The sequence below is a fragment of the Rissa tridactyla genome, chromosome 3 (genome assembly GCF_028500815.1).
Source record: "Rissa tridactyla isolate bRisTri1 chromosome 3, bRisTri1.patW.cur.20221130, whole genome shotgun sequence".
Lineage (NCBI taxonomy): Eukaryota > Metazoa > Chordata > Aves > Charadriiformes > Laridae > Rissa > Rissa tridactyla.
The window spans coordinates 8,214,716-8,240,423 of record NC_071468.1 but is presented as its reverse complement, the minus strand read 5'-3'; the positions used below and the strand labels follow the sequence as shown (position 1 = coordinate 8,240,423).

Below are 25,708 nucleotides of genomic sequence, written 5' to 3'. Positions count from 1 at the left end.
ATTTTGCTTAGTGACCCATCTGTCCTTTCCAACCTAAGTTAAAAGTTGAATATTTTTTTGAGTGACAGGCTTCTATACGTTTTACAATTTGGAAAAAAACCCACCCAATCCAACAGGAGCTTCATATTACCTGTATCATACCTGTCCTGATCTGTGAACCCCCCTATACCTCAAAAAGCCACACTACAAAAATAAAGAGGAATAGCTTGCTTTTTGATGTTGTCAGTGATGAGGATCCTCAGACTTTTTCTCATCGCTGTGTTTCTAAATTGGTCAGTCATCCAAAGCAGGCACTGAAAGATGCCAAAGACAGTCAAGAAGCTGCTGCCATCCTGCTCACCAACTTTCAGACAAGATGGCAGTAACTTACTTTCTCCAAGAAGCAGCATCTTTATCTGTGACTACTAGCTGCAAGTCTTTAGACTAACAAGGGCATTTTCATTGCAAGGAACTGCTCCATCCCTTCACGAGCCTGTAATTACAGCCTGCTGTGAAAGTGTTTACTCCCCTGCCCCTGGGAAAATGAGTTGCTCTAAAGATTTTGGGCAATAGCAGTTCCTTGTCTGGTATAAACAGTGAAGAGCAGTACTTATAGCTGCTCATCTACACTCCTGCCCCTAGGAACTGCACTGCAGTTATTACTTTCTTGAGAAACAATTAGCAAGATGGCAGTAGGATTAGTCAGTCTAACCAATCTTCCTGAAGTGTGTGAATGAGATTTAAAGCACTAGTTTTAAGTCAAAGAAACAGAAACACAGATTTTGAAAACAACATATGTATGCTGGTTTGTAGCTAGAAAATCTCATCTGGAGATGTCACCTCCTTTGCATCATTAAAAAAAAACAACAAACACTGATCTACCTAAACATAGAGAAAATTTTAATGAGCCAAAAGACTACAACTTAGAAACATACCTATTGCATAAACTTCTGTTTTAGAGAGAATTTATCTATTTGGAGGATGGGGGCAAGAGTGATTACAGCTTCTGAATGAGGTGCCGAGGAACTTAAGCTTCCTGTATAGTGTGTGACAAAAATAGGTTCTTCTAAAGTGTGACTCAGAGTAACTAATTTTAGGTCCCTAAAGTAAGGCTGTCTAAATACTCTATTACATGTTTCTAGTTGTATAGGGAGGCGGGTTCATTATCACCTAAAGTACACACTGAACACTGATATTGTTCTGTTGCTAAAATGCCTGTTTAGATGCACGTTTTGGTATAAGTGGAACGTTTCTCAGTTCAGCCTATATTGAACAGAAATAAAAGGCACTTGTGAAGGGCTTGAAGTCTTAATATGGGCACCTGTGTAATTTGTACAACTTTACTACTTAGACAAGGCTGGCCAAATACGTGCAGCATTGCTATCCTTCACTCTACATTCCTGGTGGTGCTGTTTATGAAAGTTCAGGCAATTAAATCCATCCTCTCTTATATCAGTTCACAAGACATTATTTGGCTTCCTCTATTTCCCAGCTAAAATTAGTGGGCTACTGTTCTTACAAGGATGGACAGTCACTGTTTGTACAAAAACAGGACCAAAATCCTCCTTGCTGAAATAAATTAATTTATAGCAAAATTGGTTTTCCCTCTCCACTCCCTGGATTTGTTCTCTTTAGGTGTCTTATTGCCTGAGATTTGGAAAGCAAAATTGTCCCAAATCTACAAAAGAGAAACTGGCTTTGACAGTGTTTCCTCTACATGTCTGAAAATCCTGAAGATATCCCTGGAAACCATTGTGCCTGCAGGCAGAAAAAGTAATAGATATGAGCCTCATTATAGGAGATTACTGCTGATTTCTTTCCAAATTACGCATAGCTGTTTGAAATAAATAATAATTCCTTGGATAGGAAATAAATGCAGCCAACTTCAGAGAAAGAGACATTACTACTTTTTTTTTTCCCTTTTTGAGGCAGAGATGGATTTTTCTGTCTCGCTGTCTTACCAAACAGAAACCAGCTGCAGAGGAGCACGTGATGACAGTGAACTCACAAAGGTCAGTCCTGGGGATTCTGCTGTTCTAGGAAATCAAGGAAACACAGTCCCTTGGCAGCCTGCAGTCACTTGCATAGAAACTGCTCGTTATGGACTCTGCAGTTTCATACGGCTACTCTGCCTTTGTCAAAGCAGAACTGTGGCAGACCTTATCCCAAGTGCTTGAGTACCTGATGGTATTTTTTTTCAGTGGTAAATGCATCTGTTGCATCTTCATCTGCAGTTCTCAGTTCTCTGGTTTGTCTATTCGTTTCTTTCATTTCAGTCTCCCTCCAATTCTTAGATTAGCAAAATGGAAACTATATAGAACTTTTCTGGGCAGGATTTGTCTTTTGAAATAGGAACAAATTGTGAAATACCAACTTGTTTGATAGTATCCTACTTCACGAATAGTCCCATTGACTTCACACACAGCAGTGTGCTTCTTCACATTAGAAGACTATAAATATTTTCCTTTAGGAAAGCCTTCAAAGCCCATTTGGATGTCACTGATGGTTGGAACCTGTGAATGGGTACTCTTCATCCTAAAATATCTGCAGTCTCCTCTCTTGAATTAGGCATTAGCTGAAAATGTAAGGTCTTCCATGCTGTTCCAGTTAGAAGAAATTGGCAATGTCTATTTAAAAAAAAGAAAAAAGTATAAGGTCTGTTTTCCCAACCAAGGATAAATCAAACAGCAGCCCAAAATCTTTGTTCAGGTTTTAAACCTTGTTTCAAGCAGCATTCAACACAAATACTTGTGTTTATCACTGCCATAGCTGAAGTGGTTGTTCAGGCTTTAACTCTTCGGGTGGATGGTGTGTTCACTATTTTGACGTGTGGATCAGAAATATTTAAATATTTATGAATTCTGGAAGGGAGGCAAGCTCACTTAAATATTCCCTTAAGCAACCAATCCTTTTCTGCTAAAGAATTATTTATACTTTGCTTCTGGCTGCATTGTTTTATGCATTGAATCTGCATGGTAGACTTTTTGGCACATTCCTAAAGCAGCAGCTTCTCTCATGGGGTATTATGGGGACATCCAGCAGATTAACAAACCTTTGCGAGGATCATGTGAAACAAGCTCAGAACTAGCATTCATTTGGCCTAATGTGGAGAGTTGTTTGTACTTATATCCTAGTAACATGGGAATAATAATTGTGCCAGGGGCATGATTATGGCAATGCAGGTCCCACTGACTAAAACTGGGATTCAGGGAACTGTAAATTGGTGGGTTTTATTATTGTGTCAGGTGTCCTGTTAAGAAGAGTTCAAGGTGAAACAATGACTGTAAATTAACACTTCTTAACAACCTTGGAAATGTAACTGTCAAAAAAGCCATTTAGGATAGAAGGAATGTTCTAATTAAGGAAAACAATAGGACTGTAAATTCAGAGAAACCCCAGGGAGAGGGAAAGGTCACTTTTGCCACATTTGTGTATTGTAACTTAAAGGCTAAGCCCAGTGGAAAACTGAGCCATATTTGGTATAAAGCCAGAAGCTACTCTCCTGCTGGGCAAAGTACCAAAAACTGGGTGAAAGAAGCTTAAAAAGTAAGGAAGCTTAAAAAACTCGAGAGAGAGAATCTGTCTTGAACAAAAAGAGCAGAAAAGATAGCTTGTAATCTCAAAAGAGAGCTCTGCAGGACAATGCAGTAGGCGTTAACTGTTATTTCCTCAAACAGATAGTGATAGCAGTATCTACAACCCCCATGTGTTTTCTTTTTCAGTAACATTGCAATGGATGAATACAGAATCTGATTCATGCTTTCTTGGCTTTGCCAAATGCATGCTCAAATCCTATAACCATGCTATGAATTAATCTTTCTGATGAGATATGGTTGGAATAATGCTTGTTCTTGGAGATTCCAGCCCTCTTTGCCTAGGAAAGATAGAGTAAGGGATTGGTCATCAGTATCTAGAATGGTATCAGGAGGAGATGTGACAGGCTCTGAAATTAGAACGAGCTAGGTCTGAATCACTCTGGTTATCCCCAGCAAATTAATACCTCTGAAAAGCAGGGCATTTTGAAATGGAAAGTTGGGAGGAAAGGGAATTTGGGGTGGTGTCAAGGGTACCAGAGACATTGACAAGTAAGGATCACTGTCAGATCCCAACACAGTGTACAATGGCTTGATGTGCTTTAGCTGCGAGCACACCACCTCTGTATCACATCAGCTACAAGAATGGCCATACCAGCCAAGACCCTGTGTACCTAATGCTATCATAACTCCGCTCAAAACATGAGATAGCACCCCCCAGCTCTCCAGGGGCTTTTCAGGGAGTGGTCGATGCCATCAGGATTGCTTTGTTCAGTATCTCCTTCTGGTTCCCTCATTTTGATTTTTTTTTTTTTTAAACTTAAATATTCTCTTTTCTCATTAGATTCCCGGGCTCTGTGCCTTTTTTTCTCCAGCCCACACAAACACTTTTTTCCAGCAAAGGTTTCATTTTCTTTAAGACTGACCTCAGTCTTTGCTGCGGAAATGGGCAAGAACAATTTCCTGTGACAAGACTAAAACTGAGAACTAAAGACTAAGAACTGAGTGTGTGTACAATTTTACTTCCCCTCTGTATACTCTCCACTTTCTTCAGTTCACAGACAGACATCCTGAGTCACAGGCTATTTCACTGTGTTTAATAGTGCTAAATTGGTTTTTCATCCCCTCATTCATCTGCTTTTTAAGCTCGTTATGTTTTGGCATTGATGTTCTGCAGCCACAATTTCTGATTCATGCACAGTGTGAAAAGTTGTTCCCTTTTGTTTGTCATAAACTTGATACCTGGTAATTTAGATTGATGCCCACAAATTCTTATATGTGAGAAATAATGAGGCCTATTCACCATTTATGATTATACAGACCTACGTGGTATTCTCTGCACAGGCTAATATTTGTCTGTCTTAAGAAAACACAGGAAAATATTAGTCTATTTAGACTTTTTCATATGAAGCTGTTCCAGACTTCAGATCATCTTTACTGATTTTGTCTGTTGCCTTTTCTGTTGTTTTTGAGGTGAGGAATGACTGTAACAGGATATTTGGTACAGACAGGGTTTGCACAGAGACCCAAGTGTATTTTCTGTTTTGCTCTGTTAACATTCTTCTCCTAAGGGCTTTTCTTGACAGCCAGTGAGCATTACACTGATCTTCTCATAAAACTGGCCACAGTAACTCCAGAATCTCTTTCTTGAATAATAAATAGCTCACCCAGAAACCACTCGTGTGTTTGCATAGTTTGGTGTGCTTTTGCTCTGCACATTACTTTGTTTAATAACATTAAATTTAGTCTGACTCTTTAATGCCCAGTCATTTGTGTAATGAGATACTTCTGTAGTTCTTCACAGCGGCATTTGCTTTTACTGCTCAGAGTAATCTAATACAGGATTTTGTCAAAAACCTTTTAAAAATCCAGAAACACACTATCAACCAAATTACCCTTCTCCATATAATCACTGATTTCTCAAAAGCATTCAAGTTGGTTCAAAACATGAATTCTTGCTACAAAAATCATGCTGATTCCTCCCATTTTATCAGAACTACTAATGTTTTTACTAGGTTGGATGGGGAAGCTGGCATCAAGGTAGCGTAAGAATGAATGGAATCTTGTGTCCGACAGCAGCAACCTTTTTATCTAAGCATAAACCCTGTCTAATCAGGACAAAAGAAAGGGCACACAAGACCGCCCTGTAGGTGGGTCTTTGGCATGCACTAGGTCTTGCCTGCTGCATCTAGATAATGTGGTATGTGTTTCTAGAGCTTCATCCCACCTTTCAGAGACAAGAGAGCATCTTCCTTCATCCAGATCCTGATTTTCACCAAATTTGTCACAAGTTAATGTCCTTGAAACATACTCCCCTCATTTGATTGGAGCTGGCCATCAGATTCAACTTGGAGAAATATATGGGAGGTTGTCAGACAGATGGACACAGTGAGTACATAAACATTGCTTCTCCAGGAAAGAATTGTTTACTCTTACCAGTACAAGGTCCTGTACCACGGAACTATGGTCAGGGAATAGAAGGACCATCTGAAACCATTTGAGAGTTTTCACATGTCACAATATAGACAGTATCTATGGACTTACTGTCTTTCATGCTTTCTCTCTTTTTAATCTTAGAAAGATGAGCCTATCAACGTGTTTTCATTGTTATTAGTAATTTACCATTTATTTTTCTAGCAAAAATACTAACTCAGTGTACCAATTTAAGGAGGCAATATTATGGGAACGTAAAGTGAATTTTTGGAACAGAGTATTCACTTTGCCAGAGAATGTCTGTATTAAAACAACAATATGACAATATTTATTGCTAAATCTAAGAAGCTATTCTGACCCTCCACCAGTTACTTGGCCATCACTGGTTCTCAGATATCCCTGTAATAATAGCAGATAGATAGCTCATTTTATCTAATTCAACAGAAATTGCAATTTAAGCTTTTGAAGTTATCCAGTTCCAAGAACCGAAGCAGTAACCAATTCATCGAGACTTGACTGAAATACCTGATGACACAGGCTGCAGTAATACATCTCAAGATTTCGAAATACTAATTAGGGTTTCTCTTTGCTGCTTTTAAGACTAAATAGTGGGCTAATGCAGTTAATAAGAATGAATGAAATAGTTTCACAGAACTGGAAAATATAATAGCTGTCAACCCACCTCCATTATAACCATTCCTTTACCAACCCACACTCTTTTGTGCTTTCTTAGATCTTTTAGAGAGTCCTAAATCCTCCACAAAATCTGACATCATTGTTCTAGTGGCTGTGGGAAGGGTGATGTTTAAATTTCCCATATTTCAATGGGAATAAAGAACTAACTGCCTTAAATGAACACATCTCTTGCTCCTCATTGTGTTGCGTAAGAGAAAATATAACCATGAGGAACACGTCAGTCAATGTTTCCCCCAAATTTTAATGTGTTTCCTGTGAATAGATATTTCATAAAGGAAACGTCAGATAAATCTTCTGCTTTCCTATCAAACTGTGTGACTAAGACTTCTAATGCTCTCCTTCTAAATGTAAGAGGATGGTCTGGACTGCCCTCTTTACCAACCCCAGTCCTTTCGCAATTTTTCTCTTTCTCTTCGGAGCTCACTGATGTCTCCAGTAAAACCTCAGGAAGCGTGGCATTTCAAATTGTTAAATAATAATCCAGGTAAAACAGAGATCACAAAGACAACACCAAAAGAGCAGCTTGCCAAGTTGAAGAATTTTAACATTCTCTTTGCAAGCAGAATAAACTTTTTCCTGAATAACATTGCTTTTATATGTTTGTTAGTTTAGGATCTAATCTAATTTGCATAACTCCTTGGTCTTGGATTCACAAAACTAAAACATTATTACAGTTAAACTGTCCCTTTGTTCACAAACTGCTTATAAAGTCAAACTATACTTATCTTCTGTAATGAAGTTATACCCAGCAAATTTAAATCCTTGCAGGCATCATAGTAGGTGGGTTTGTGTTTGGATTTAATCATCAAGACAAGACTTACTTGACCCATCATGCCAGCACAAGACTGACAGACCCCAAACTGCACCCTCTGATTCTTATGCTTTAGAATTCAACAGAATAACTTTATCAGTCACATTTTTGTTTGACATGGATTTTTTTTTGCTATGGGAAACATCAGCTTATATTCTCATGTTCTATTTACCAACACTTTATGATTTAAGAGAACTTTGCAATGATGATGCAAGTCTTCAGGGCTGATTTCTTCATACGAAGCATTTATTTTTATCTGGTGGTTTAGTTTCTTATTATGTTTTCAGATTAAAATTTTTACTACTACTAACTAGAACTGACTTACCTGAAGATTCTTTCTTTCTATGTATCAGTGGAAATACTTTTTAAAGTTTAATATAGACTGAAAAATCTGAACTGTGGCTTTGTTGGTGGAGGCTTACTGGTTTATTAAGTAAACTAAGGACTTTGACATGGCAACAATAAAAAAACATTGAAAAGTGGACAGAAGTTTAGTTTCATCAAATATTCTTATCTATATATGATGTCAAACAAAATTATCAAGCTGTGAATAGGATCACAAGCAAAAGAACGGGGGATTACTGCTCTAACTTAAAAAATAAAAGCTCATTACAGGGAAAAATACAGTTGATAGGTCTCAATGCTCTAGACAGAATCAGGATAGTGAATTAGGGCTTTAATAAAACAAGAAGTCTTCCATGCAATTTGCTGTACAAGAACATGGTTATTCTACATGTAGGCTCTCAGAATAACTGTTTGAAAAAGCACAAAGTAACCCAGAATCTACACAATATAGTCTAGCCACAGTAAAGTAATGGCTTCACAATTTTGTATCTGCCACCATTTAACTTGTGTTACTTTATGTAAGCAGTCCATGATTTTAGAGCACAACAGGGACAAATTTAGGTCCCATCCACACAAACTTTGACTGCAGTCCTGTAAGCTGATCTGTGTAGGCATGACACTCCATTGGCTTAAGTGGGCCTCTGCACAGGTGTGTGGGTCCCCCCCCAGATTGGACTGCTGCATTTGGCTCTCGCATTATAAATGGATCAGGAAACAAGCGTTGTAACCAGGTCACCTGCATGTGGTATGGGTATACTGTAGATTCATCTATAATATATTTAATCACTCAACCACCAAGCAAATATTTTAGCATTTGTTACATTTGTCCATGCATTATTACTTCAACAATCTTTCATTTTTATTTTTCCAGAAGGGTAATCATATCCTCTTTCAAAAGTGAATGCGCTACTACTTTCAACATTCTGTTAAAGTTTTCCTCTAGGCTACACAGCAATAATTACAATATAAGTATCCAGGTAGATCATCCTCAAAGATTTTATAAAATTTATATGCTTGAATTTCAAGTTTTGCAGTTCTACAGTACAAAGTAATTTTTTGTTTATGATGCAGCTAAAGAAAACAGTTTCCTCCTATGTTGTTTTATTTCAAGGTGAGGCTTAATCTTTGCCAAACACTACTTTGTTTTTTGGCTTGTTAACCTATAACCAGATGCTCTCTTTTAACAGATACCCTTTTTCTACACTTCTCTATAGAGTGCTTAGACTCTCTGTGGTACATGAAGCCTAAATGTTTACTTCAGTTGACACTTTTACAACCATTCCTTTTGATTTTTAATTTTCTCTAAATAAGGTGACTTATGGCTACTGATAACAGTATTAGCAAAACCCTTACAGGCTAGGAACACTTCATTGTCTTATGCTAAAATACATGGAATAAATGTTGTTTTGTGTTTATTTCTGCCTGATAATAACATTTCAATTCAGTAGTTCTGCAACAAGCTATTGTTTTATATCTCATACAGAAGAATGCAGACTAAGGCTTTTCAAGAATCCTACTGTGAGCCTGTCCTGTGCTTTGGGCTTCTAAATCTGATCTTAAGAGGACAGCTACTGATAGCCAGTGATCCACAGAAAAAGGAAAAAGTGGGATGAAATGAGGCCATCTCTTATTCCACAGCTGGTCAAAATTAAGCCTTCAAAAAGTTTATGGTATATTTAGATGTGATATAAGCAAGGACTGCAAAATAAAAACCCTGAAGAACCTTGGGCAACTTGAAATAAAACCTGTAATGCTGAAATCCTATTAGTTTTTATTAAAAAAATGATGTAATTAAGTGAATGCAATTTAGGAGAAGAAAGCATGATAAATGAAGAAGGAAAAGAGGAAGTTTATCATTTCGTTTGAAAAAGTAAGCACAAAGGAAGAGTAGGGCATTATTTTAAAGGATAAAAGAGACTGACATACATCACATTTAACAGAAACCAAGAAAAAAAAAAAAAGACAATAGAAAGGACAAACTAAACCTCTGTAGTGTCTAACCTCCTTCCTAAGCATTCAGTGCTCCTTAAGTAACAGCAATAACCAGGTAAGAGAAGCAGTAGCTTCTTTTATCTAGAGGCTTTGGTATCCTTTGGGAAGCTACTCATCAAAATCAGCTGGGGACCATTTGCAAGGGAGTCAAGTTTAGAGTTTGGTTTGATAAAGAGTGATGAAGTGGAGTTGCACAAATATTAAAAATTCTAAAGAAAATGTACAGCTAAAGATATCAGCTAGCAAGTTGATGGCTGAGAGAGAGGGGTGAACTCCAAAGAAAAGTCAGGAATGTTAATAGTTTGTAGATTGTGCAAGAAACTCTACAAAAAGGTAGCAGGAGAGCAGAATTGCAATCATGGACACATCTGAGGATGAGCCATGTTACATTAAAATGGTGCAGAAAAATAGCAGCATAGTTACAAGTTGAAGGATGTATTAAGACAGCAAGGTGGGAAGTAATGTGCCTGATGGGACATCTGCGTGAACGCCAAGGACAGTAATTTTAGGAGCGGCAAACGTCAAGTAGATATGGTGGTGTGATGTGCCAGCCACATAGAGAGAAAGCAGGAGTAGTGGGTATTGAAAGAAATCGCTGTGCCAGAGATGAACAAACAGCATAAATGAAGCCTACAACTTTCAAAATAACTTTAACAACAACAAAAAAGCTTAATAAATAAGAAATTCTTTTATCAAAAACTTTTAATTGATAGTGGTCAGTGTCAAGGGCACCAGTAGGTCTAATTGTCCTGACCAGCCTCACCTGGGACCCAGTCACAACCCCTTTGCTTCTTGGTCCATGAGCTCCATTTAAGTTCAGGGCTGAGCATGCTCCCTTCCCTCAAGTCATAAGCAGACTGGTCTCCAGTCCTTCTGGATGCACCTTACCTCTGTGCTATAGCTACGTGTCTAGTCTAGTCTTCTCTGCTCCTGGGTGGACCTTGCTGCTCCCCCTGGCTCTGCCTGCCTTGCTCAGATACTGTGGGACTGTCACTTAAGCGCTGGGATCCCTCTCAGCTCCTTGCATAGCCACACTTATGCTGTTCTCTGATGTTTGGCTGCAATGGCACAGTTACAGGTTTTTGTTGTTTTCTAATAATGATATTCTTTGATATATTCTTTCTTTATGCTATCATTAAAGGCAGGATAGTGGGAAAACTTTACTGCACTTAAAAGTACTGGGAGGAATTTTTAAAGGCTTAATGCTCAGAGCAGAGGCAAGAGACCTAGTGGAAAATCTAGACTTATCTACAATGGAGTTTTCCCCAATTGTGAAAAGCTTCCTAAGTGAAGCACCTTGCAGAATAAAGAAGTCCTTCTGGACAAGCTTAAGTTGCAATAATAGTTGTTCCTGTATGATGCTGTGCTGGGAGTGAAAGTCAATCTGTATAGCAGAAGCGAGAACACAAAACAATGTCTTCTGAAAGAGACAGAAGAATAAAAGCTGGCTAGCATATATTTAAATTACCAAGTATATGTAGTGAACAGAAAAGTGAAATTAATATGGTGAAACAGGAGATGAATCTTAAAAAAGCAAGTGTTGTGAGCACAGCAAAGGCTGGAGCAAACTAGCATTGTAATGGTCATCACTGGAATTTACTGCAGCCCCTGGAATTTCTCACTAAGATATTAATTATTATTGTTGCTGCTTTGTTTTAGTAATAAAAAAGGTCACCCTTATTTACTGAGTAGCAAAGTGAATCCAACACGTGGTAACAGCTAAGCTGGCAGCAGTATGAAAGACTCTGTATTTTATCTTCAGATGAGCTACAGATGTTATGGCATTACACTTTCTGTTCATCCTCAAGCTCATCCTAAAGGTACAACAGTTTGTTCATTGCAGGAAATGCTCATAATCATTGGCATTCCTCTTCAGTATAACCAAGGAATATCTTTTATGCCTTAATAGATGTTTAGCATTTTTTACAATTGGCTGTAGCTTTAGGAAGTGCAACCAGCTGATTCTTCTCAGTCTAACATCACCACCCTACAGGAAACAGCTGAAAGAGGGGGGAGAAAATTTCAGAATTTTATGGACTCCATACAGACTGTCTACATTTCTTGATAGTATATGCTAAAGCTCACTTGCTAATTAGAGTATTTAAATACTGTTTGTTAACTCATATTGATTATTTGTACCATAGAATGTTAGGTGTTTCATGGTATCATCTTCTGGAGTTCTTCAGACTCTGCATGGTATCTCTGCTACTTGTCATGAAATAATGAGAAACCCAGACTCATCTAGGGAAAGAATGGCAAGATATTCTTATGCCAAATAAAAAAAAATAATCTTAAACTGACTTTTCTGAAAAAAGACAATAGCAGTAGGAAGACAGGCAATGAGTATCTCTGAGCCAGGAAGCTCTCAAGGACAGTGACAGGAACGGATTCCCATCCTGAGATCAAGCAGTGCAGATAGGAGGAGATGTAACTGAGTGACATAAAGAAAACTCAGCTGAAAAGTCAAAGATTCTATTGATAAAACAAAGGTTGCCATTATCAGTACTGGAATGTGCAGGCAGCAAAGTGTAATCAGTACCAGGTTTCAAGGTTTGTATTACAATGCTTTCTACTGTAAATAGGCCGCTACTGTAAATTTATTTTTCACTTGTCTTGCTCTTCACTACTGATAGATGGCAGCAAATGACAAAAGATTTTCAGTCTATAGCGCGTTCTGTTCCTTTCTGTAGAATCCTCCTTTTTAAAAACAAAATGGTGCTGATTACATACTAGCAAAATGTATGACCCCTGTAAAAGGCAAGAGTTTGATTTAATGCTATATAGTTAAAGCAAATTATGAAACTTTTTCCATTGTGCTCCTATTCCCTGTGATACTGGAAGTTTTCTGAATTGATATGAATGTTTTTGTTCTGCACCGAATGGAATGGTTGTTTCTCTAGTTACTTGATGTGTCTTGGAAAAGCAATTTTATTTTTTTCTAAGTCTTGATCTAATTTTAACTTCCCTCTAGTCTTGAGATCCAAACATGTAAACAACTCAGGTTATGCTGCATTACTGCTATGACATGAAGTGGTGTGAGGGAGGGAATTGCCTAATGGAGAAAGTAAATAAAGTTATTATGATTTTTATTGTGAAGTCACAGTTAACCTGCCTTTATTTTTTGGTGACTAAGAGGAGGTTGAGCTCATCTTCTGAGGTTGGTTAAATGCTGTCTCTAGTGTACAATTCTGCCTGAAGACACTTATATTTTTTCAGAAAAAAACAAATATGGGGTAGGAAATAAGTTAAACTGCAAGCAGACATAGAACACCCCAAAGAAAAATCTTTGTGGTGTTCGGTTGGAAGCTTGGCCTACTGAACAACCAGTTTCTGGCCTGTATTTTTGCACGTTAACATCTACATAAAAGAAATGACATGCAAACACTTCTGGAAATGTTTGCTAATGAAAACATGAGCACTAATAGTTATCACTGCAGGTCTGGCAAATAGTTTGCATGAGGTGAGCTTCCTAACTCTAAGGCCTGCTGCTCCAGGTCAGGAGCCCAGCCCTTTGCTAGCTTTGCTATTTGCCTCAGGCTGGTGGTTGCACAGGGAAGAGAAATGAGCTTTTGAAACTTTGTGTGAAAGCTTAAGTAATGTGGAGATGTGAGAAAAATCAGTCGTGCACCCTTGCCCAGGAAGGGATGCCCAAGACAAATTTGGGGTTTTTTTTGTATGTTTTAGCTCTCAACTACTTTCTACCTTGTCAGTCAAAATTACCTCAGTTCAGCCACGTATGGCAAATACTTTTTTGTTTCAATGATTCGGGCAAAGCCTTGGAAAAGGCTAACACTGGTTACCTGGGCTGCTCGAGGTGGGAAATCCAGCTGGGTGTATTGCACCTACTGCACCACCCCTGAAACAGGAAGCAGTTTCGTTCACATCTTTGTCCTCTAAACGTATTTCTGCCCTCCAACATACGAGGGAATAACGCCTTTCTGAGGGCACAGTAAGTACCTCACAAGGCGCCGTTGGCTGCAGCTGGTGCTCCGGCTGAGCTCCCCTCAGAGCTGCGGGGCCGCGTCTCTCACGGCGGGGAGCAGTGCTCCCGGGTGGCGGTTTCGACCCCTGACTGAGGGGGGCAGGTTCCAGGCGTCCTGGGAGCTTTGCCCCTTCCCGCCATCCCTGGAGGGCCGCGGTGTGAGGCGGCCGCTTGGGCGGGAAGCTTGAGCCTCGCGCGCTGCCGTCCGGGGGAGCGCGGCGGCCGCGCTTGGCCGCGGCCCGGCGAACAGCGACAGCGGCTCTTCGCCGGCGCAGCCGCCATGTCTGCCCTGGCGAAGGCCTCCGGCGCCCTCAAGTCGGTGGATTACGAAGTGTTCGGGCGAGTGCAAGGTGAAAACGGGCTCCGGGGTGCGGAGGGGGTGAGGTGGTTGTGGCGGATGGCGCATGCGCGGGCGGGGGTTGAGGCGAAGGCGGCGTGTGTGGGAGCGGCCGCGGCGCCTCGTCCCCAGCGGGAACGGGGGTAAAAAGGTTATAAATACGCCCCCGCTGAAGGGCTCGCCTGGTTCCCTGGGGAGCGCAGGCTGGTCTGTCAGAAGCATTTTGCGTTACCCGCGTTTATGGTCTCGTCTTCTGTCAGGGAGGTTATGGGGGAACGTCCGTCTGTCCCGTCCTGCGTTGGCAGCAAAACTTTAAAGTGAAAGTTAATTCAAGGGCAGTTCCCGTGCTGCAGCATCTTCATTAAAGAAAGCTGCCTGCGCTGTGTTGATGAAAATAACCGTTTGCCAAAGGGAAGGCTCAAGGCTTGTACCCAAACTCTGTATAGAGTTTGCCCAATGTTAAAATTCGTGACTGCTCTCTGAAATACCTGTTAAAAAAAGACTACACATGACTTGTATGCAGTTTACTGTAACTTTATAAAGTGAAATTCCTAGAAGTGGTATTTCAAATGATTTTAATGTCTTTTTCTTTCTTTTTCTAGGTGTTTGTTTCAGGATGGTAAGGCAATGTCCGATCTACCGGTTCTGCTTTACAGTGTAGTATTTCCAGTGCTAAAAATATGGCAGCAGGTTTGTAGAGTATAAATGTAACCAGTCTGTACTTGGAGTTCTAGGTTAAATGGTTAGTATTGCAAGTGGATTTAAAAAGAAAAAAAAAGTTTTCTATTACTGGTATATTAAAATGGATTTTTAAAAGCTTACTAATGTGTTGCTTGTTTGCATAGTATTTAAAGGTGTTTGGATTACTTGTGATAAAACAACCACAAGAGCATTATAACATGTTGATCTTTAGAATGGTTAACTCTGAAGATCTTGACATTAGCTGCTGAACAATGTGTTCCAGTTTAATTTTTTAATGCAATTATAGTACCTGTATTCAAGGAAGCTTATTGTGTTTCCTTATAACAATGTGCTACAAACATGCAGTCTATGGCTCATATCCCAGCCAGACATCTCCACCAGCTCTGAAAGTGCAGCAGGTAGTTTTGCATTTCACAGAAACCCAAGAAACAAGAGGGCATGTTTCAGATAAGAGATTTTAATCTGAAAATAGTTGGACCATCCTTAATATTAGACCTAAAAGTTTTTATACGTTTTTTCTATATGTATTGTGAAATAGTGCAAAATTGAAGTGGATAGAGGATTACAATATAGTATGTCTTGAATTTAGTTATTCTACCAAGTGTAAAGTGTATGTCCACGTATTATGTGGTGGGCTCAGGTACAAGCTTGCTCTGCCTTGTTTTGAACTGACCTGGAGCCATGTGAACACACACCACAGTGCCAGTCCTGAGCTAATAAGCAGCATTGAGAAACAGGTTGTCAGCTGTATTCTCATGATTTTGGCCAAGTTAGTATGGAGAAGTTGCTCATAATCAACTTGGAAAATATTCTTCCTAGGTAGCAACACTTTTTCATTGTCTAGTTTACCCCAAAATTTGTTTAATCTTCAGGGATGTAATCATATTGGTCTAAAGTTTGGCTCTTGGCATTATAAGTGCCTAAAGAGGCTGATAATGCAGTGTGCACATTTAGTATCTGTGTACTGTTTTGGGCATTACTGCACATACTCTGAAATGTTTGGTGGTTATTTCCCATCAAAATGTATTGAAGACTCTCAGATCTTATTGTTAGAGCCATCAGCCTGTTGATGTTCTGCAATACAAGATAAAAACATGGGCCGTGTACTCTTACACCTCTTTACTAAATATGCAAGAAGTAAAAGGAGGTACCTTTAATATAAAGAAAGACAGAAAATGAAAGTTTAAAAAAAACAACAGAAGCGATGACCTCAAAACACAGGGTACTTAGAAGTTCCTGATTTCATCACAAGAAGTGAATAACTGTGAAACCATAATTTGGTGTGGTATTGCAAAAATATTAGAAAGCCAGTATGACCTTTGCTGCTATTTGTTAGTTGTAATGCAGCAGCTGGGGGTAGAGTTTGAGGTGAAAGTCAGGTGGAAAGGATTTAAAATGAAAATGAAAAGGAACTCAGAAGCTGGTACATATAGCAAATTTAATGAGTTTAGACACTGTGATTGTTGAAGAGGCAAATGAGCAGTGATAGGAGCTATAGAAAGCAGTAGAGCTAAGTACAAGGGAGTGCTGTGGGATTAGTAGAGTCCTTTGTGATCAAAACTGTGTTAAGAGTTCCTGAAATAAGGGGAGCAAGTCTTTGGCCTCCCTGTGAATGAGGGGGAAAAAAAAAAAAGCCAGAAGGTTTCTCTGCATGTACATATGATAAAGCAAAGAGGAAGATTACTTTTATTATGAGCAGTGTAATAGCTCGGTGGGAGCCATCATATGTATAGTTTTTTTGAAGAAAAGTATTAAAAGCTATGAAAATGAAAGTGCGAATTAACTCATGCATTTATTACGTATATGTAAAATCTCATTCTTCAAAAGTTGGCTGCTTCTGCTGCAACTTCAGAGCTGACAGGAATATCTTAATGGCTGAGTATGAGCATTATCTATGGAGTATTTTTTTTCTTAAGTGTAGATCTTTTAGCTATGAAAATGAAAGTGGGGTTTTAAGTGGTATAGGTGTGGTGTATGTGCTGACACTGATTGTCCTCTTTTCATTATTTTTCAAATCAGTACACAGAAGAGGAAGCTAGGAAATTAGGAGTGGTTGGCTGGGTTAAAAATACCAGTCAAGGAACTGTAACAGGCCAAGTTCAGGGCCCAGAAGATAAAGTAAATGCGATGTAAGTACTTTTGTGGTTTTTTTCTTCGTCTTACTAAAGTAATTTATAGAAGCTTTTTTTGATCCAAAGTGACAAACAGATTCATACGTCAGCAAGGTAACAGTACTTTCAATAATCAGTTTTAGTTTTGAGGAGTTGAGAAGATGCTTTTTTTTAAGCTGTAAAAAAAAAAAAGTGTTAAAGCATTAAAAATATTGTGTAGCATCAGGGTTAATTTCTAGTGTCACATAGTTTGCCAGTGTATTTTCTGAACTGACTGTTTTCTTGTGAGAAGAAGAAAAAGCCTTTATTCGTATATTTGAGCAAAGATCTGGTTTTCAATTCTTCAAAACTTGTCTGTTAAGAAACAGAGTGAAGAACTTGAAATGCTTGCTTAGCCTGTACTTGTATTTAAACCATTTCCTTTAAATTGATTTTCCTTTCCTTTAAATTTATTTTCCTACAAATTTCCTCTCCTTTAAGTTGATTTTAAATTTGATTTCCTGATTTAAAAAAATTAATACATAAATAACACATTTCATCAAAGGCCTGGAGTTTCTACCTTCTGGAAATAAATTTTGAAATATTTTGGTGGCTTTAGAAGAATGGCTATGATTTTCTTTATGAAGTTGCCAATTTTCAAAAGCTTAAAGCTATCACTCTGAGGAAGTGATGCCTGGAAAAACACAAAGCCCAATTCGGTTGCTTCCCACTATAATTTTGTTGGGAGTTTTTAAAAATATCTCAACAAAGAATGAGCACTGTTAAAACTTTCCTTTGTAGGCTTTATTATGGATGGATAATTATTAGTGCAAATTCTGCCAGTGCTTCTGACACAGGACTTGCTTCAAAACTGAACTTGGATAAAGTGAAGTTGTGTTTTTGTAGAGAAAATAGTGTTATGCTTTCTGGTGAAAATATTTATATATGATTATCTAATGTGAGAGAAGTATTTGTAGCAATTACTTTCTTTGGTCTTGAGCTTAACATTAGGTTGCATATATTGATCTGCAAAACATTTACAAAGCCAGGGGAACATCAGTTCTTTGCTTCCTATGTCAAGTTAATACTTATTTTCTGGAAGACCTTTAATAGCCTGATGTAAATATTTTGTAGATTTAGTATCTTGGTGCCATCTTTCTACTTAATTTAGAACACCAAAAATGAACATGTGAGGAATCAGGGTTTGGTTTCTGTTTGTTGGAGTACTTTTTAATTTAAAAATTTCTAGTCAGCTGATTTAATTGAGCAGATTTAAGTGAAAGCACAGCTGAGTTCCTTATATTTCTTGTATTTGTGTGAATTAGAACAGAGTGGTGTTTTCTTCCATACTTTTCCCTTCCCTGTTATCTATGTTGATGGCATTTAAAGGAAACCGTGCTTACCCCAACACCAGAAAGTTTGTGTGTAATATGGGATCTTGCAGTAAAGCTGCAAAATGAGATTAGTAAGACTAGGCTTGTTCTCAAAGATGTGTTGGCATACAAACTATTCCAAAAGGAAATAGAAGATTGTTATGCAATTTTAAGTAGGGTCAGCAAGCAGGATTATGACCAAAAAAACCCCCACTTGTTGAAGCTTCTGATGTATGTTATGTTTGATATTCAGAGCAAATAAAGTTATTTTCAAATGTCGCTGCTTCGTTTCATGCTAGAAATCAATGTTTTCCTCTGATGTGTGAATAATGTTGCAATGCTGAAGTTAAAGTATGATTTTTTTGAAGTATGCATTGAGATACAAATAACTAAATTGGAGATCCTGCAGTAGAATGCTGAAGGAGAAACATTTCACTTTTCCTCGCTCCCTGTGTGGGATCTGATAGATTGAAAAAGTAGTGAGTTTGTTTCGCATTAAGTTGGTGAACTTGAGCGTGAAAAGGGAGCTATTGTATACGAACAGCTACTTTCAAAGGCCCTTATTTCTCTTTGCTAGTACATGTTAATAGAAGTTTAAAATAGGTTTGAGGTTTTGAAGTTTTTTCCAGAGCCTATAGCATTTTTTTGTAATGCTCAGTCATGCTTCCTAAGAAATCATCTGTGTTCTAGATTCAAGGGCTATTTAAAACGTTATATTAAATAAAACCAAAATGAGGCTTACTTCTGCCATGGCAAATTATTATAAACCAGTAATCCTAAACATATATTTGTATTCAAACTGTGATAAACAATCAGCAGGAAATTCTGGCACTGGAATCCTATGCAAGCTGTGGTTTGTATTTGCTAAATATTCAGAACTTAAGAGGTTCTACGTGTATGACTTCTTAAAAGTTTGGAGATCTCTATGTTCAAAGAAATTGAATACTTTTCAGAGGAATACAGTACATGAATTGATATTGAAAGATATCTCAAGAAAGGTTCCTGGTAAGCGCTATTTGAAATATGGGAATAATGTGTTACCTTGTAGAAATTTTTCAAGAATAGTTTGTGCAGTGTCTTTTGGCACAAAATAGCCTGATTTTCAGAGGTGCAGCGCTTGGACTTCTAAAAATCACGTATTAATGGTAATAAAATGATTTTTCAGTTGTTTTACTGGTTCTGGCTTGTTAGTATTTTTTAGGGGAGCTGGAAGGGATGTTTTGGTCTATCATAAACAATGTTTATCTTTTCATGAGGCTAAATTGTCAAGAACATAGAGTAAAAAGAGTAGGGATACTGTAAGAAAGTACAATTCTAGAACAGGTAAATAGAAAAAGCAAGATGGGAGCAGAGAAAAGAGGCATAAGTATTTGAGACGAGGATAAAGATAGGGAAAGTGTAAAAAATGGAGGAAAAAATGCCATGAGACAATTCAACATTATCAGAAGCATGGAGTGAATAACAAAGCATGCCTTTGTTCTGGAGCAGTAATGCGGCAGACCTCTAAGCCAACGGTTTTCTAGCAGCAGTCTTCTGCTCCTGATTTTCTGACCCTTTAAATTCTGTTTTGTATCACTACTTGCATTGTGAGGCATAGCTAGGAAGCATCTGGTATGGGGTCAAGAAACAATGCCTTTATGTGATTATTTTTTTAATGCAGGCTGCAAGGTAAAATATAATCTGGGAGGAATCATGAGGACAGTCCTGGTGATGTATTTTAAGCATTACTGTAACGCATGTGTAGAGTTTAGATGGAGAGTGATCAGAACCAGTATAAAGTGGAGAAAATAAGATGTAAAGCAGGAGAGTGGGAGGTAGGACTATCCACCCATACTTAAAGCTTTCTAGTGAAGTGAGAGCATGTTAGAGAAGATCTCTGTTGAAAATCAGCTGTCCAGATAACTGATGGTCTTTGTAGAGTCTTGGGTAATCAAATACAACTTTATTGTGTTAGAACTGGGGGATTAGGTGCAGAAAGGGAGCCAGAGGCTGCTTACCTAGTGCTGCAGATGCAGCACAGGAGTGTTTGCTGACGCAGGCAGTGGGCTGCAGGTTTGGTTTCTTCCCATCTTGCCAAGGGAAATAACTGGCCTGTTTTACCTGAGCCTGATGTAGTTTCTTAAGCATGTGCTGAAGCCTGGATTTTGTCCTAAAATGTGGAAGTAATCGTTTCCTTGCAGGCATAAAATATGATTATGATGAATTTGATAGATGACATGCAAAGTAGAGTTTGCTCTGGAGCATATAAGAGCTTAGCAGGGGTATTCTGACTGTTGCAGAAATAAGTGGAAAATGATAGGTAAGTATGAAGGATTGGGGCCTGGAAAGTGTTGCACATGCAAGAGGTTTCATTCCTTACTGGACCATTCACTTAGTGTTCAACATCAAATATAAATTTTTGTTGAAGTGGTGCTGGAAGGCTGACTTTGTTGATTTACATTCTGTGGTGGTGAAATCTTGATCACACTGAAAACTGGCAAAATTTACCGACTTCCTTGAGGCTAGTATTTCAGCGTGAATTTCGCTGAAATGCAAGAAGCTTAAGGTATGAACGATCAGGTTTTGATTTTAGATATTTTCATTGCAAGATTTGTCTTCAGTTTGTTTTTAATTAAAAACTTAGATTCTCAAAGATCAGGTGACGTTTACATAGTGTATTTTGAAGCTAATTTTTTATTTTAATTAGGAGATCCTGCAGATCATTTTGGAGGGTATTTTTAATAAGTCTTGAGAACATTTTACGTGTAAGCTTGCTTTAATATCCCTTGCTTTTTAACCTCTAGATGGAGCTGTTTGTTCTGCAGATGCTTTCAACTAGACACGTTTCATTTGAAGTGAATCTATTTTTAGACTGTTATGGTAGAATCCATCTTCACTACCTTTTTCCCTACTGTATTTTATAGTCTTGTTCTGTTTGCTGCTATTGCTTCATGCAGATAACACCCATTGTCCTTAGACACTAAAATCTCATTTTCAGTCTTACATTTCTGTAAACCAAAGAACACTGAAGTCACAAGAGAGGCAGAGTTGTGGCATTTCTAAAACATAATGACATATAGTTTCATAGTAAAATGAAGGCTTTTTTGACAGTGCAGATATTGTTAAATGGGGTAGAGGAGGTAGTCCTTTGGTTTCTTTTTTCAGTGAGACTTATAGTACAGGGGTTTTCATTATAGTATCTTGTGATATTCTTTCCCATTTTATTCATCAGAATAAGGTTAGAGCCTTCATAGCCTTTGTGGTGGTTGCCATAGCAACTTGCAATGACAGGCTAGAAATCGCTTTCCTATGAGCATTTTTTGAACTTTGAATGATGATATATTACTTAGTTATCCATTAAAAAGGGAAGATAAGACTCTTGTAATGTAGATTGCCAAGTTCAGAATTTATTACAAAAATCAAAGGTTTTAAATCAGGCTGACACTTTAAAATGTAAAATTTTAGGACATTTTTTAGGCACAAGTAGTGTATAACAGCATTGGAAGTACTCTTCCTGTCTTTGTAGAAAGACACGATATTAAATATAGATTGCTTGTCTTGGAAATTGTTTTTAATTAGTAAATTAATGCTAATTTAATTTGAACAGTTTAATTTTTAATATCAAGGCCCGTTAAGAAGAATTAATATTAAATATATAAATGACACAAGACTTGAAAATTACTTCAGTGTGTATCTGCATGGAAAAATCTAGATTTTTACCACATAAAAGGGGAGAAGGGGACTCTGTATTAGTTAATATTGCAACTGTCATTCTTTCTCTGTTTCATTAGTCAAGTGTATCCAAGTTTCCATTCTACCAACTGGCATTGAATAAATGTTTTTTCTTCTTTAATGTAATTTTTAAATTGTTTGCAGAGAATAGCCCTGATGACATGAAGTGGAACTAAATGCTAGTAAAAAAAACCTGCTCCGTATTTAGACTATGACTGGGTTCCTTGAGCAAGATTCTAGATCTTAATGCACAATTTATGTTGCGATATAAAATGAACAGATTTTATTCTGTATTTTGAGGTTTTTTCTCCATTTAAAAAAAGATTTATTTTAAAATTTTCAGCTTAAATGTTGTTTAAGAGGAGAAAGCGCAACACTTCTTTGCATGTAATCCTAGGCATAATGGTAAAAATGAATCTGCAGAGGACATTTGGACAGACAAGGAAGTGGTTTAAGTTTTTAGATACATTTGAGACATCTGGGATGTACCCAGAAGCCTGCTATTGAAAAGAAGACAAAGGCAGTTGAGTGAAAAGTTCAGAGAGGTTGGAAATACTGCTGGATTAGGGAGAGAATATGGAAGTCAATTTGGGTTTGGCAGCATCTGATCTGTAAAATGTGATTGCAGACTGGGAATTGGTAGATTCAAGAAGTGGTAACACCAGACTAGCAGAAAAGGTGCAAAACTTAACAGAGATACTTTTTAAGTCTAGGGGCAGAGAGGCAGCATGATACAGTAACCAAAGATGTGCTGTAATAGAAAAAAAATGATTATGGGAAGTTGGTTCTAGAGATAGAAGGAAAACTCTGAAATCTTTTAATATGGGAGGAGGAGAATGTCGAAGGAATGAGCTAGTTGCAGTGGAAGTGAAATACCAAGGAGGGGTTGAAGCCAAGTGTATGGTCAAATAGGGTAGAGAGGATTTAGGAAGAAAGAACTCATTAGACCATCTTAATACAAGTACTTCTAAAACAAATTAAGTAGGTTGAGAAACTCTTACTGTTCTTCAAAGACAAATGCAGTTATTCTTAAAATAGGCTCCAAATTCATAGAGCACTTATTGTTTACCTTGTGTCTTGTCAGTGAGGCAGCTGTGCACCATGATGGTATGGCTGAAATCTTCCCTGGATGTGCTGTTCTTGGGAAGCTGACAGTGATGTATTCTGAAGGAAAGGGGAGAGAGAAATTAAAACCACATTCTTTAAGCTTTCTTTCTTACTTTGCTAAAATGTGAAATAGTGAAAAATGGTTAGGATGTGTTCTCATTTATGGTTGTAATGAAGTACAATTTTTACATTAATCACTGCTGAAGGTGATTTACAGTATTTCAGTGACTCAGTAGCAGTCAGATGACAAGAAATATGACAGATTTTTATAGTTCAGTGTGGATCCAAGTATAACAAGCTCAATTTTTTCGTTTGGGTTTATTTTTATTTGTTTAAAGGTGCAAGTAACCTGTACTAGAAAATTAATTATGTTAAACTATAATCTTTGTGGCTAGTATAATGGTAAATGTGACTATCTCTTCATACCAAATGTTTGAGGTATTCATTTCTTATCTCTGATTACTTGTTTATTGTTTAAAATTGACAGGCTAAATTGTGAACTATTTAAGTTATGCAAGCTCAGGTTGGTCCTGCAAATTAAATTTACTAAATGTTACTGATGATGACCTGTGAAAGAATGGTGTTAAACCTTGTTATTTGGAGTTTTAGTGGTTCAAAACTAGATAAATAAAGAACTAATTACAGTTTATTGTAGCAACTCTACTCTGCTTGCAAAGACAAGGAATGGGTCAGGTAAGTCAAAAGATGTAGTTTTTTTGTTACCAGTTACTGAGAATAAAACCAATAAGATATTAATGATATTTAGCTGAAGGGGAGAGCTGCATGTTTCCAATACAAAACTGGAGGCCTAGTGGCTTACCCTTGTTCTGCCCTTGCCATTTTGTATTCTACAGCAGTGCCATCTGCCATCATCACTGTAGTCACTTTTTAGTCACTTAGGGACATAGCAAAAGGCGGTTCTCTCCCTGTGCACCAGGAGTGGTTGAAGGAAGAGAGGTGTAGCTCTCCACAGAAGGTCACACAGCCCACCAGTGACAGAGCCAGAAATAGAAGTGGACTCCTGCCACAGGTCCTGTTTTTTAGACTATGCTGAATTGTCACTGTTCTTTACTTTGAAATGTCATAAACCACTAAAGCTTTTAATGATGGTTATGACTTTCTGGATATGGAATAGTTCACCCACACACCTCCATTTCTTCTGCTGGGGTATAAAGATAGCTATATGGTATGAGCATGTAGATTTTTTTTAAAAAATCTAGTAATTTTTACAGTTGCTGGGAATTTGCAGTAGGTCAGTGGAACTGACATTCCTTATAAAGTATCTGATCCCATTTCTGATCACTGAAGTGTTCATAGTAATATATGTTGATAAACATATATTTTAACAAATTTTACTAAATGCAGGATTGTAATGTAAATGTCAAACGGTTAAAAATAGATCTTTGGCAACAAATCGGTAATTATCAATAAAAGCAGGTACTTGAAAAGTGTGAGTTTCTTTGAAACCTATTATAGATGCTATATTTGACAAAGCTGCCTGGGTTTTTGCAGTATGAAATAAAACTAGTACTTGAGTGATGGAAGGTTCTAAATGTTGGTCCTGCTGAACATGGCTTACTCTGTCAAGATTGCTGAGACAATGTCTGTGTTGCATTCTGAGGCACAGTCTTCCTTTGCCCCTGTTGAAACAGCCAAAAGCTGTGGGACTGTTTTCACAGCAGTGACGCTCAGATGCTATACTTCGCTTCTCAGCAGGGTTTTCTAGCTTGAAGTATCAAGCTAGATGCTTCATCAATGATACTCTCTAGCTTCCAGTCATCTTGGCACATAGCAGAGCTTCCTTGTGTTTGCCAATATCAAATTGCATAAATTTGAAGGGAGGAAATTGAGAAACTTGATATAATTTCCTATGTAGTAAAGGTTCAGATGCTGGTGAGACTGAATTTATTCATGTGCATGAATTACACACATGCGATTGTATATGAACTCCGGTGAATTTATATACAGGCATCTTGGCCACAGCTTGCGTGTGGTGTTTCAGACAAGTTTTGAAAAAACAACTAATGTGGTTCTTAAAGAACAACTTTAGAAATATAATTCTTTGTTTTGCATTTCTTATTCAAACGCATTTTCTTTGACCTCAAATTCTGAAGTGTGTTTTCTACTGAAATAAATAGGGGCATTTTAAAATGTTTTTTGAACTGCATTGCTTAAGGCTAATATGTGTCAGCAGATTAGACACAAAGATTGTGTAGGATGGTTTTGAATTTTTTCAGTGTTGTCCAGAAAGCCATGCCAAAAGTGATATAAATTCTGGTATGAAACTTTCTGGTTTGGTTTCATGTACATTCTGATATTTCTCCTTAGGTAGATATTAATTGTCATCTGCATGAACTAAAAAATAGCCAGGGATACCTGTGTTGTAGCTGGATATCGTAGTAGATCTTTGCCTTCTGAAAAGTGCAAGGTGTAAGAATTAATAAATCTTCTGTATGCTGAAAGGGTAACTAACACTTATAATTTGATAAGGGTGTCCACTTGATGTTCTAACCTACAGAAGCTTACTGAGAAGGAGGAAAATTCAACCAGCTGGTCTAAAAATGGAGATTAAATGGCAGAGCAATGTTAAAAGATCATTACTGAATTTGTAAAGCCA

At 37.8% G+C, this 25,708-nt stretch overlaps 1 protein-coding gene across 1 annotated transcript in view; it reads left to right on the top strand.

Annotated features, from left to right (window-relative positions):
- The first annotated feature begins 13,918 nt into the window (after positions 1-13,918).
- The window catches only part of ACYP2 (acylphosphatase 2), a 51,561-nt gene continuing 39,771 nt past the window's right edge, over positions 13,919-25,708 (top strand). The window contains exons 1-3 of the mRNA XM_054197037.1: positions 13,919-14,121; positions 14,711-14,727; positions 16,830-16,939. Of these exons, the coding sequence (XP_054053012.1) occupies positions 14,052-14,121; positions 14,711-14,727; positions 16,830-16,939 (197 nt within the window). The 5' untranslated portion in view covers positions 13,919-14,051. The remainder of the gene's footprint in view (positions 14,122-14,710; positions 14,728-16,829; positions 16,940-25,708) is intronic.